Raw genomic sequence first — 12,677 nt, 5'->3', positions numbered from 1 at the left:
CTGCATACCCCCTACTGGGGATGTGCCCGCAACCAATGTACATGCCCTTGACCAGAATCGAACCTGGGACCCTTCAGTCTGCAGACCGATGCTCTATCCACTGAGCCAAACCGGTTTCGGCTCCCTTGGAATATTCTTGAATCCAGGACATGTCATAGAAGATGTAATTATCTCAGACAAAGAACATTCAATGAATCAAAAATTATCCATAGCTAATAAAACTAAGTAAAATTTCCGCATTAGAATGCCTATTATTTAATTCAGGTGAGCAGTTGCCTTCCCCAGATAGATGCACCTCAAGATTCTAGAACTGCTGTCAAAGAGCAAGTCCCTGTATCCCTGCCAGTTGCCTTTCCATCCACACCACCTCTGTTTACATTCATTACACCCTGGACAAAAGCTAGCCCTCACTTAGAGTTTGCCAAACCCCCTCAAGATAACCAAGTGAAATACCATTTTAAGGGAGCAGGTTCTCCTTGTCCAACTCAGGGTAAAGCACGTCAGCACAGTGGCTTCTTGGCATCTCACCTCAAGGGAATGTCATCTCTACTTCTCAGCAAGTGCCAGGAGATGATGAGCATAGAACACCGAGTTTGCACATTGTGTCCACCTGCACTATGACAAGAACAAAGGGTACCTTCCTATCCTGACCCAGGTGAATATTTCTCTCTGGTTTACCCACAGTGCCAACGTAACTTGTAGCAGCAGTTGTCGTTTAGAGACAAATGGTAGTGTCCCCCTTCCCCATCACCCTATTTACATGTTGAGGCCCTAATCCCGAGCATAATGGTGTTTCGAATGGGAGATTTGGGGGAGTACTTAGGTTTTGTAGATATCATGAGGATGGGGTGTCCAGATTCCTTTAGTGTTCTTCTAAGAAGCACAAGAGAGAGGAGAACCCTCTCTCTACCTGGTCAGGGCACTGGGAGAAGGAGGCCATCTGCAAGCAAGTAAGAGAGCTCTCACTGGAAACCGAATACACCAGCAAATTGATTCTGTATTTCCCAGGGCACAAACTGTAAAAATGTTTAAGCCACCCAGGCTGTGGTATTTTGTTAGAGCACACAGAGCAGACTAACCCACTCTTTGTCTCCCAATTCACAAGCACAACATAGGAGGGCCTGGCCTCTGCTCACCATTTCCACAACATCCATTGGAGCACCAGATAGCATAAATGAAAATTACAACCCACTAAGGACTTACAGTTACTTACATTCCCAAACTGCCTTGCTTGGGAAATTTCTGCCTAACTGCTCTCATAAGGAACACCCTCTTCCTCACCCATTCTTTTTACCTTACCTCTAGGTCACATGGGATGCTTCAACATCTTCCTCATATAAATGCAACTTGCAGGCTATAAAATTATATGAGAAGAGGCTGCATTTCCTATAGTATCCCCAGTCCAAATACTGAGACTCCCCAATAGCAGACTCAGTGTGTGGTGGATAAAAGAACCAGGAAACCCAAGATCAAATTTATTAAACTTTAATTTCTCCTATTTATTCAATAAACTTAAAATATCACAGTATACCTCAGTTAATTTTACAAAACTGGAGATTAAAAAGAACAAGAAAAACTAAGAATACTCATGCTTTTTGATTTCTATTCCATTATCCCAACAACTAGAATAAGGATCCTTTTACACTTCCAAGAATATTATCCCTATTGTGATGTTACATATTCTGGTGTGAAGGACGAAAAGCTTTAGATTTCTCTATGGTGGAAAGGTTGTGCTGGCCATGGCCCTGAAAGCTGCTCTGACTTGGGCAGTAGTGGCAGCCCTGGCTGCATCTCTGGCTCGGGCTCTCTCTTCCTCATCTCTCAAAGCTTCTTCATAACACGATGGGTAGGCCCTGGGGTGGGTACCATTGACCTTTGCACAAAACTCCAGCACTTCCATCTTGCTGGTTTCAAGGTGTGCTTTTGGACCCCACAGAAACTCAGAGCGTGGAGGGTCACTGTCGGGCACCTGGTGGCACTCCAGGTACTTCAGCCTCACAAAATCGGTGATGAGCTTCCTGGGTTCCCCAAAGACGAAGTGCTTCTTCCCAGGGTACACTTGCTTCAGACGCAGATCTCCCCAGATCACTTCTTCAGAGACACAGTTGTCATTCATGAAGATCAAACCCAGGATATGCATCAGGAAACCGGTCTTGGGGAACCCTCTGCCAGGACGCACCCTCCCATTATTGGGGAGTTTCAGCTTGCTGACAAGAGAATAGGAGAGATTTCTTGAGTCGACTTCATTGATGTGTAATGCAAAGAAGGTTTCCATTTCATCAGAGGCGTTCTTGAGCATCTCACAAAATCGGTCTTGGTAATCTTTCCCGACAATACGCAGCAGGTCTTTCTTCATAATGGGTTGTTTCAGCTTGTACTTTGACAGAAGGAATAGCTCCAAAGCCTCAGTCCTCTTTTTGAAATCATCCACCACGGAGAGTGAGGTCGCAGAGAAGACAGCATCATCCTCATCTTGGCTGCTGGAAGCTTGATCAGATCCAGGGCCAGCAATATCTACAAAAGAGGTGGGAGTGAGCATTGAGGACCCTGGGAAGTGTTCAATGACCCACCCACAGGCAGACCCTGGCTAATACCTTCACACTGAGTAGAGAAGGAGGGAGGGAACTCTTTTGCTGCTGCAGCAGTGGCCTGAGCATTGCCACAACTCTGAGGCTCAATTTGGGCACGGTGGCGTTTTTTGCTCTTGTGACGACCTGGCATGATGTCACTATAGTCAGGGACAGCAGGCAGAAGTCTGGACAGGAAATCAGGAGATGGGGATACCTGGATAAAGAAGAAAGAGATCATGTGAGTGCCTTCAGTCAGTGGTGAGATGGATTCTACCTTGGCTTTAGCTAAGGCTGCCTCTCCAGGTGTCCTGGAAGGCAGTGCTCTAGCAACCCACAATGCTTCCATTCTGATCCATCTGTTCCTTGAGAAACCTGGAGAGGCACTTGTAGGGATCCTTAGACTACATCCTGGCAGCCCTTCGTCGGGGGTACAGGGCTGACAGCCGAGGGATTTCCAGTGGGGAATCTATGTTCTAGGGTGTCAGATTCTTCTCAGTTATCAACCAGAATCATCATGTGAAATATTGGCAGGTTATGTGCCCCCTCTATTCTGCTCCTGTGAAATTGACACCTGAAACCAAACCTAGAAGCTCTCTGAGACACCAAGGTCTCCTTCATGGGCTGCTTGGGTCCTTGAGAACTCATGCAGGGTTCTCACCTGGTCTCAAGGTAGTGACAGGAATCCCACTCTTCCACTGACTGGTGGCTGCACCTTCACTGAAGGCCTCTTTTCTGTTACATTGGATAGAAATAAGTGAGTTAGTCTGGCAGGCCTACCCTGAGATGAAGGCAAAGGTGGGGCTCAGGATTGTTATCTTATTCCATTGCAGTCCCTGTGCACGAATTCGTGCAAGAGGGGAGTCCAATTGGTCCACCCCAAGATGAGGCAGGGCTCCCTGTGGGGATAGGCCAAGGGCAGTTGGCTGGCAGGCCTCACCCCAGATTGGGGTGTGGTTGGCGGGGTGTGGTTGGCAATTGGGGGTGGGGCCAGGCAGGGTTAAGGGCAATGGTGTGCCAGGGGGAGGGGCTAAGGGCAATTGGCAGGCTGCCTCTACCCCTGATCAGGGTGGGATTGGCACATCAGGGGCAGAAGTGGCTGGGATGGGACATGGCATTTTCAGGCCAGCCCCGCTCTATGGGCAAATTCCCTGTGAAACTCCCAGTGGAGGGGACAATTTGCATATTAGCCTCTTATTATATAGGATGATATGTGGGCCCGGCAATGTTTCATTTGACTTTTGGTGTAGTAGCCTGGGACTGCTCTCTCCTTCGAGCATTTCCTGAGACTGGGCTTCCATGAGGATGAGAGTCACCCCACCTGCCCAGGGTCTCAAGGCTGAGAATAGGGGTTCTCAGGTACTGCGGTCATGGGTGTTCCCTCAGATATGATGGTTCAGGGAGATGTCCCCTTGAATTCTGGAAAGACCTGGATATCCTCCTACTGGTGAGGGTAAAGCGTCCCTCATAAATAAAAGCTCCCCATCCTTCTACCCAGCAGCCCTAGCCCCTCACCCCCAACCCAGCTTGCAGGACACCCAAGGAGCAAAGCAGTGTCAGCCATCTTTTCCAGAAATCTGCTGGCAGCCTAGTCCAGCAGTAGCATGGGGGCTCCCTGGGTCCTCCCAGAGGCCTGCCTCCTGCTCCTCCTGGGACGCTTCCTAACTTGAGGGCCGTCCCTCACGCCAAGGCCTCACACCCTGTGACTTGCTCCCAGAGGCGGCCTGGCAGCCTCGCTGCCCGGCCTCCCAGGGTGGAGGGCAGGGGAAAGGTCCAGGCCTCCTCCCGGTGTGGGGGGGGGGAGGGTGGGCCGGCCCCTGGGGACCCTCCTACACCCGCCCCCCCGTGACTTCCTTCAGGACGTGGTCCCCTCCTCAGACCAAGGCCTTCACCCCTCTCTTTCTGGCTTCACAGGCGGCCTGACAGCCTCGCTGCCCGGCCTCCCAGGGTGGAGGGCAGGGGAAAGGCGCCGGCCTCCTCGCTGAGGGGATGTGCGGGCCCCTGGGGACCCTCAGGCTTCTGAGCCTGGTTTCCAACAGGCGCGGTCCCTCCTGGGGACCCTCCGACTTCCCACCCTGACTTCCTTCAGGACACGGTCCCCTCCTCAGACCAAGGCCTCACACCCAGTGACTTGCTCCCAGAGGCGGCCTGACAGCCTCGCTGCCCGGCCTTGCAGAGTGGAGGGCAGAGGCAAGGTCCCGGCCTCCTCACGGAGGGGGTGGGCCGGCCCCTGGGGACCCTCCTACCCCCACCCCCCGTGCCTTCCTTCAGGACGCGGTGCCCTTCCCCCAGACCAAGGCCCTCCGTGTCCCGTCCACGGAGTGGGCAGGAAGGCTCAACCACCTGCCCGCCATGTTTGGGCCCTCACGGAGCCAGGAGCAGGCCCTGGGCGGAGTTTCTCCCGAGTTCCCTCCCCTTGGCTCTGGTGGGGTGTCACTCACCCTCCCCTGCTGAACTGGGCAGCCCCGCATCCCAGGGCCCACACCTCCCGAGACCCTTCAGGGGGTCGTCCTCAGCCTGAGCTCTGCTGTGCCCAGGGTGCCCCAGGCCTGAGAGCAGGGGCAGGGCTGGAGGGGGGCGGGAGGGGCGGGGCAACGGCGGAGGGGCGGGGCCTCGCGGAGGGGACTTGGGCTCACTCCTCTTCCCCTCCTCACCTTGACTGGAGCTACAGCCTGGGCCTTCTCTCCTTCTGCCCTCAGGGCGCTGCCCCCTGAGGTAAAGCCTCCCTTCCAAGGCGCCCCAAGAGGGAGCTGGCTAGATGCCCCTCAGTTAAAGAGACAGGACCTCTCCAGGCTGACTGCTGGCGGGATCTCTGGCGCCCCCTGTGGAGGCAGCCTCTCTCTCACAGGGATTGCCACCTGCACTCCTCTCAGGACCTGGGACACTTCCCTGGGCCCCAGCCCTTAGGCAAGGCCCTCACCTCCCTGGGGTGTCCCTGTCCTAGTCAGCCCCACGGGGAGATCTAAGAGCAGATGAGGGAAGGGTCTACAGAACTTGAGGGTCAACAGAGGTGGGGCACAGAGCTTCACTCCCCCAAGTTTGCAGGGGGCTGAACCCTCAGCCCTGCTGAGGGAGGTCTCCTGCCCCCAGGGCTGCTTATCTTCCCACACCCAGTTCAAATCGGGACCCAGGTAACAGACAGAGACTTGGCCAACAGCAGCTGCCCTCTCACTGCAACAACACTTGTTTGAGATGTCTTGTACCCATGATGTGGGGAACTGGGGTTTTTGGCTTGTGTGGACACCTTGTCTATACAAAAAGAAATTGGCAGCCAGTTTGAAATGGAATTGCCATGGCCTAGAACAAAGAATATCCTTACATGATATTATTCTACAATGTCATTATAATTTTTCCCAGATTTGTGTTATCCACATCCTCGCCAACACTTGCTGTTTGTTGATGATAGCCATTCTGACAGGTGTGAGATGGTACCGCATTGTTGTTTTGATTTGCATCTCTCTGATGATTAGTGACTTTGAGCAGGTTTTCATATGTCTCTTGGCCTTCCTTCTGTCTTCTTTTGAAAAGTGTCTATTTAGATCAGTTACCCATTTTGCGATTGGGTTGTTTATCTTCTTTTTGTTAAGTTGTATGAGTTCTCTGTAAATAGTGGAGATTAAACCCTTATCCTTGATATCATTGATAAATATGTTCTCCCATGCAGTGGGCTTTCTTGTTGTTTTATTGATGGTTTCTTTTGCTGTGCAAAAGCTTTTTATTTTGATGTAGTCCCATTTGTTTATTTTCTCTTTAGCTTCCATTGCCCTAGGAGCAGTATCAATGAAGAAGTTCTTTCGACATATGTCTGAGATTTTGCTGCCTGTGGATTCCTCTAGTATTTTTATGGTTTCCAGTCTAATGTTTACGTCCTTTATCCATTTTGAGTTTATTTTTGTGTATGGTGAAAGTTGGTGATCTAGTTTCATTTCTTTTGCATGTATCTGTCCAATTTTCCCAACACCATTTGTTGAAGAGACTGTCTTGACTCCATTGTATGTTCATGCCTCCTTTGTCAAATACTAATTGGGCATAGTGGTTTGAGTCGATCTCTAGGTTCTCTATTCTATTCCATTGATCTATGTGTCTGCTCTTGTGTCAGTAACAGGCTGTTTTGAGAACAGTGGCTTTGTAATACAGCTTGAAATCTGGTATTGAGATCCCACCTACTTTGTTCTTCTTTCTCAGGATTGCTGCAGCTATTCAGGGTCGTTTTTAATTCCAGATGAATTTTTGGAGAGTTCGTTCTAGGTGTGTGAAATATGCAGTTGGTATTTTAATGGGAAGTGCATTGAATTTATAGATTGCTTTGGGTAGTATGGATATTTTGATTATGTTGATTCTACCAATCCATGAACACGGTATGTTCTTCCATCTGTTTATGTCTTCCTCTATCTCTTTTTTCAGTGTTGTGTAGTTTTCCACGTATAGGTCTTTTACTTCCTTAGTTAAGTTTATTCCTAGGTATCTCAATTTTTTTTGGTGCAATGGTAAATGGGATTGCTTTTGTAGTCTCTTTTTCTGTAAGTTCACTATTGGTGTATAGAAATGCCATAGATTTCTTGGTGTTAATTTTGTATCCTGCTACAATGCCAAATTCATTTATTAAGTCTAATAATTTTTTGATGGAGTCTTAAGGGTTTTCTATATACAGTATCATGTCATCTGCGAATAAGGACAGTTTTACTTCTTCTTCTCCAATTTGAATGCCTTTTATTTCTTCTTCTTGTCTGATTGCAATGGCTCCCAGCTTTATGTTGAACAGGAGTGGTGAGAGTGGGCATCCCTGTCTTGTTCCTGTTCTTAGGGGAAATGGTTTTAGTTTTTGCCCATTGAGTATGATGTTGGCTGTACGTTTGTCGTATATGGATTTTATTATGTTGAGGTATGATCCTTCTATTCCCACCTTGCAGAGAGTTTTTATCAAGAAAGAGTGTTGGATTTTGTCAAATGCTTTTTCTGCATCAATTGATATGACTATATGATTTTTATCTCTCAATTTGTTTATGTGATGTATCACGTTTATTGATTTGCGAATATTGTACCTTCCTTGCATCCCTGGGATAAATCCTACTTGGTCATGGTGTATGATCTTTCTGATGTATTGCGGGTTCTGATTTGCTAGAATTTTGTTGAGTATTTTGGCACCTATGTTCATGAGGGATATTGGCCTGTAATTCTCTTTTATTGTGTTTTCTTTATCTGTTTTTGGTATTAGGGTGATGCTGGCTTCATAGAAGGAGATTGGAAGTGTTCCTTCCTCTTGAATTTTTTTGAATAGTCTGAGGAGGATAGGTTTTAGTTCTTCCTTGAATGTTTGGTAAAACTCTCCTGTGAAGCTGTCTGGCCCTGGGCTTTTGTTTGCTGGAAGCTTTTTGATGACTGCTTCAATTTCTTCCATAGTTATCAGCCTATTGAGATTTTTAAAATCTTCCTGAGTAAGTTTTGGAAGGTTGTATTTTTCTACGAATGTGTCCATTTCCTCGAGGTTGTCTAGATTGTTAGAATAGAGTTGTTCATAGTATTTTTAACAATCTTTTGTATTTCGGTGGGGTCTGTTGTTATTTCACCTCCTTCATTTCTGATTTTGTTTATTTGGGTCCTCTCTCTTTGCTTCTTGGTGAGCCTGGCTAGAGGTTTATCAATCTTGTTTATCCTTTCAAAGAACCAGCTCTTGGTTTTGTTGATCTTTTGTTTTTTTTTGTTTTTTTGGTCTCTATGTCATTCATTTCTGCTCTGATCTTTATTATTTCCTTCTGCTCACACTGGGCTTTTCTTGTTGCTCTCTTTCTAATTCTTTGAATTGTTGAGTTAGATGATTTATTACCATTGTTTCTTGTTTTTTGAGGTAGGCCTGTAGAGCTATAAACTTCCCTCTCAGGACTGCTTTCATTGTGTCCCATAGGATTTGCAATGTTGTGTTATTATTGTCATTAGTCTCCAGGATGTTTTTAACTTCTTTTTTGATCTCATTGATAACCCAATCATTGTTTAGTAGCATGCTATTCAGCTTCCAAGTGTTTTGTGTTTTTTTTTTTTGATTGTTTTTATTGTAGTTTATTTCTAATATTATGCCATTGTGGTCTGAGAAAATGCTTGATAGGATTTCAATATTTTTGAATTTGGGGAGACTTTGCTTGTGACCCAATATGTGGTCTATTTTTGAAAATGTCCCATGTGCACTTGAGAAGAACATATATTCCGTGGCTGTGGGGTGAAATGCTCTGAAGATGTCAATTAGGTCCATCTGATCTAGTGTGTCATTTAGAATTGCTGTTTCTTTGCTGATTTTTTGTCTGGAGGATTTATCGAGTGATGTCAGTGGTGTATTAAAGTCTCCTACTATGATTGTATCGTTGTCTATCTCTCCCTTGATATCTTCCAGGAGATTTTTTATATATTTGGGTGCTCCTGCATTGGGTGCATATATCTTTACCAGAGTTATATCTTCTTGCTGGATGTCTTCCTTTAGTATTATGTAGTGGCCTTCCTCATCTCTTATTATGGTCTTTACTTTGAGGTCTATTTTATCAGCAATAAGTATCGCAACCCCAGCTTTTTTCTCATTTCCATTTGCCTGAAAAATGTTTTTCCATCCCTTCACTCTCAGTCTGTATGAATCCTTTGCTCTGAGGTGGGTCTCTTATAGACAGCAAATATATGGGTCATGTTTTCTTATCCATTCAGTTACCCTATGTCTTTTGATTGGTGTATTTAATCCATTTACATTTAATGTTATTATTGACAAGTACATGTTTGTTATCATATTTTTCCTTAGTGTTTGTGTTTCCTCTTGCCGTTGTCTTTCTTCTTTTTACAGCAGTCCCTTTAGCATTTATTGCATTGCTGACTTGGTAGTAATAAACTCTCTTAGCCCTTTTTTGTCTGTGAAGCTTCTGAATCCACCTTCAATTTTGAATGATAGCCTTGCTGCATATAGTATTCTTGGATTCAGACCCTTGCTTTGCATCACTTTGTATATTTCATTCTATTCCTTTCTAGCCTGGTGTGTTTCTGCTGAGAAATCAGTTGATATTCTAATAGGATATCCCTTGTAAGTAACTTTCTGTCTCTCTCTGGCAGCCTTTAAGATTCTTACTTTGTCGTTGGTGTTCGCCAGTTTAATTATGATGTGTCTTGGTGTCGGTCTTTTGGGGTTCAACTTGTTTGGGACTCTATGTACTTCTTGGACTTGCATGGTTTTTTTCTTGCCAATATCAGGGAAGTTTTCTGTCATTGTTTCTTCAAACAGGTTTTCTATTCCTTGCTTCTCTTCCTCTCCTTCTGGTATCCCTATTAAGTGAATATTGTGTTTTCCCAAAGCTCCCTTAGGCTCTCCTCTTGCTTTTTAAGTCTTCTTTCCAGTTGCTGCTATGTTTGTGAGTTTTTTCCTACTTTGTCTTCTAATTCACTGATGTGGTCCTCAGCCTTTTCTAGTCTACTGTTTAAGCCTTCCATTGTGTTCTTTATTGCAGCTATGTTGTTCTTCATCTCCTCTTAGTTCTTTTTCATGTTGGCGACATTCTCATTCAGCTCCTTATAATTCTCATCGAGTTGTGTGTATTTGTCATCCATCCATTTAAACATCCTTATAACCATTACTCTGAATTCTTTCTCTGATAAGCTGCTATCCTCAATTTCATTTAACTCCCTTTCTGGTGATTCCTCTTTTTCTTTCCTTTGGGATTGCTTTTTTTTTGGTCTTCCCATGTTTTCCTGTAATGTTTTAGTTGTAAATCCGCTTGCTTTGCTACCCAGATTCTTTTGGGGATGGTGCTACTGGTGTAATCTCTCAGTTCTCCTGGGCTTGGTAATCTAGTGTAGCTCCCTACTTGAGCTATTTGGGTTCTCTTGATGTAGGCCTACAAGCTTGAGAGTCACAACTGTGGTGTCTAGAAGTCAGCAGCTGTGTAGGGGAGTGTCCCAATTTTTGCTGTCTTGCACCCTTAGTTGAAATCACGCATTCCAGTGGGGACTCACAGTGGCACCCAGGAACCATCTGTTGGGAGAGCTCACAGTAGCTCTCACTAGTGTCCTGTGTGTAAATGGGCTCAGGGTGCCTGCCTGTTGGAAATTCGCATCTGTGTTTGCAGGCACAGAGCTCTGATGTGCTCTGAGGGGTCCTGGCACTGAGGTTGAGCAGCTAGGGTGAATGTGGGCAGTTATTCAGGAAGAGGGTTTTCAGAATTTCTGCTGGGGGATAGCGTGTCCTTGTCTGTACAGAATCACACCCAACAGGGGCTCAAAGCAGCTCCCTAGAGGACCCTGTGGATATATGGGCTCAGGCTGCCTGCCCTTTGGAAATGTGCACATCTGTGGCGGTGAGATTGCTGACACTGAGCTCTGACACACTTTGAGGGGCCCTGGCACTGAAGTTACCCTGCTGCGGTGTCCTTGCAGGTGTCCAGGATAAGTGAATTCAGAATTTCTACTGTCAGGGGCAGTGCGTCCTTGTTCGTCCAAGATCACACCCAGCCAGTACTCACTGTAGCTCCCACAAGCGCCCTGTGGATAGATGGGCTTTGGAAGTGTGTGCGCAAACTGGTGGTGCATTTGCCTGCGCAGAGCTCTGACATGCTTTGAGAGGCCCTGGCACTAAAGTTAAACAGCTAGGGTGTATGTGGGAAGTTATTCAGGAGAAAGGAGTTCAGAGTTTCTGCTGTGGGGCAGCACGTCCTTGTCTGTACAGAATCACACCCAGTAGGGGTTCAAAGCACCTCCCCAGAGGACCCTGTGGATATATGGGCTCAGGGTGCCTTCCCTTGTCTGTGGCTGTGAGTTTGCCAGCTTTGGAAGTGCGTGCGTGAACTTTGGAAGTGCCTGCCCTTTGGAAGTGCGCGTGAACTGGTGGTGTGTTTGTCTGCTCAGAGCTCTGACGCACTCAGAGGGGCCCTGGCACTGAAGTTGCACAGCCGGGGTATCCGTGGGCAGTAATTTAGGAAGAGGGAGTTCAGAATTTCTACTGCAGGGCCACACGCCCATGTCTGTGCAGAATCACACCCTCTGGGGCTCTCAGTGGCTCCCAAGCACTGCCTAGGTAGTAGAGTGCCTGGGAACATGCGAATCCTGAGTTCCCGCACTGGGGAGGGGGAGGTTGTACTTACTGCTGTCAGGCAGCACACCTTTGGAGGTGGAGGTCCCAGGGTCCTCGGGTCTGCATCTGGGGTAGCAAGATTTTGGCTAAAGTGGCTGCTGGGTCCTGGGCAGTTCCAAGGCCTGTCTGGTTGGTGGTGTTAATGAGTTCAGAAATCTGTGGCCGGGTGCCTGGGGTCTTGGTGTCCCTCGGTCTGCAGCTGTGATGGTAGGTCTTCTATCAGAGTGGCTATAGTGTCCTGGTTTGCTTCCTAGACCAGACTGGGTGGTGGAGAGGCTAGGATTCTAGTCTCAAGCAGTTCTGTTCTTCAAGATGGCGTGGTCTCTGTGCCCCTGGTGTCCTCCCCTGAGTGTTTGCAGTGGCCGCAGGGTTTTGTCATTTAAGACTGTCTGGATTGGAAGCCCCCAAGAAGAACTGCAGGGTCTAACTGTCCCTATTTCACTCACACACACGTCCACACACACCTCTATCACTCCCTCACTCAATCACACACTCTCCCTCCCTACCTTCCTGCAGGTCGCCATCTTTGAGCCCTAAACCCTATCTTTTAAGACTGTGGGAATAGGTGTTGTATGTGAAGCATCTGTCAAGATGATTGGCAAACACTGTGTTTTTTTGTTATTGTTGTTTTTAAAAATATTTTTATTGATTTCAGAGAGAAAATGAGATAGAAGCATCAATGATGAGAGAGAACCACTGATTGGCTGTGGGGATTAAGCCGACAACCGAGGCATGTCCCTTTGACTGGAATCAAAGCCAGGACCCTTCAGTCCTTAGGGCGATTCTCTATCCACTGAGTCAAAACGGCTAGGGCAACACTGGGTTTTTAATGAATGGCACTTATGATTTTTACCTACACAGTATCATTATACATATTTTTAAATCCAAGATATAATTGATAAAATGTAATGCTCTCAGATAGAACAACACTGAATCACACAAAACTTCTCTTTGCAATGTAAAATAAAATAGCTTTTCTGCATTAGAGCGTTTATTATTGCCCATTTTTTTATTGGATC

The 12,677-nt window shown here is 46.7% G+C and overlaps 1 protein-coding gene across 1 annotated transcript; it reads right to left on the bottom strand.

The window, feature by feature from the left end:
- Window positions 1–1,714: 1,714 nt before the first annotated feature.
- Window positions 1,715–12,182, bottom strand: LOC103292270 (melanoma-associated antigen B5-like). Its single transcript, XM_054715020.1, has 3 exons — window positions 12,165–12,182; window positions 2,595–2,784; window positions 1,715–2,514 (listed from the first exon to the last, which is right to left on the bottom strand). The coding sequence occupies exons 1-3, from the start codon at window positions 12,180–12,182 to the stop codon at window positions 1,715–1,717; spliced, it is 1,008 nt and encodes a 335-aa protein (XP_054570995.1).
- Between the last annotated feature and the right edge of the window lie 495 nt (window positions 12,183–12,677).

This window comes from Eptesicus fuscus, chromosome 1 (genome assembly GCF_027574615.1).
Source record: "Eptesicus fuscus isolate TK198812 chromosome 1, DD_ASM_mEF_20220401, whole genome shotgun sequence".
Lineage (NCBI taxonomy): Eukaryota > Metazoa > Chordata > Mammalia > Chiroptera > Vespertilionidae > Eptesicus > Eptesicus fuscus.
Note: the sequence above shows the minus strand (reverse complement) of the source record. Positions and strands in the feature narration are given on the sequence as shown.

What these genes read in the sequence shown, in the direction of transcription:
- LOC103292270 (XM_054715020.1), bottom strand. An exon ending in CTTCTCTACTCAGTGTGAAG is followed by an intron (nt 2,515 to 2,594) that starts GTATTAGCCAGG and finishes CCTCTTTTGTAG; the next exon opens with ATATTGCTGGCCCTGGATCT.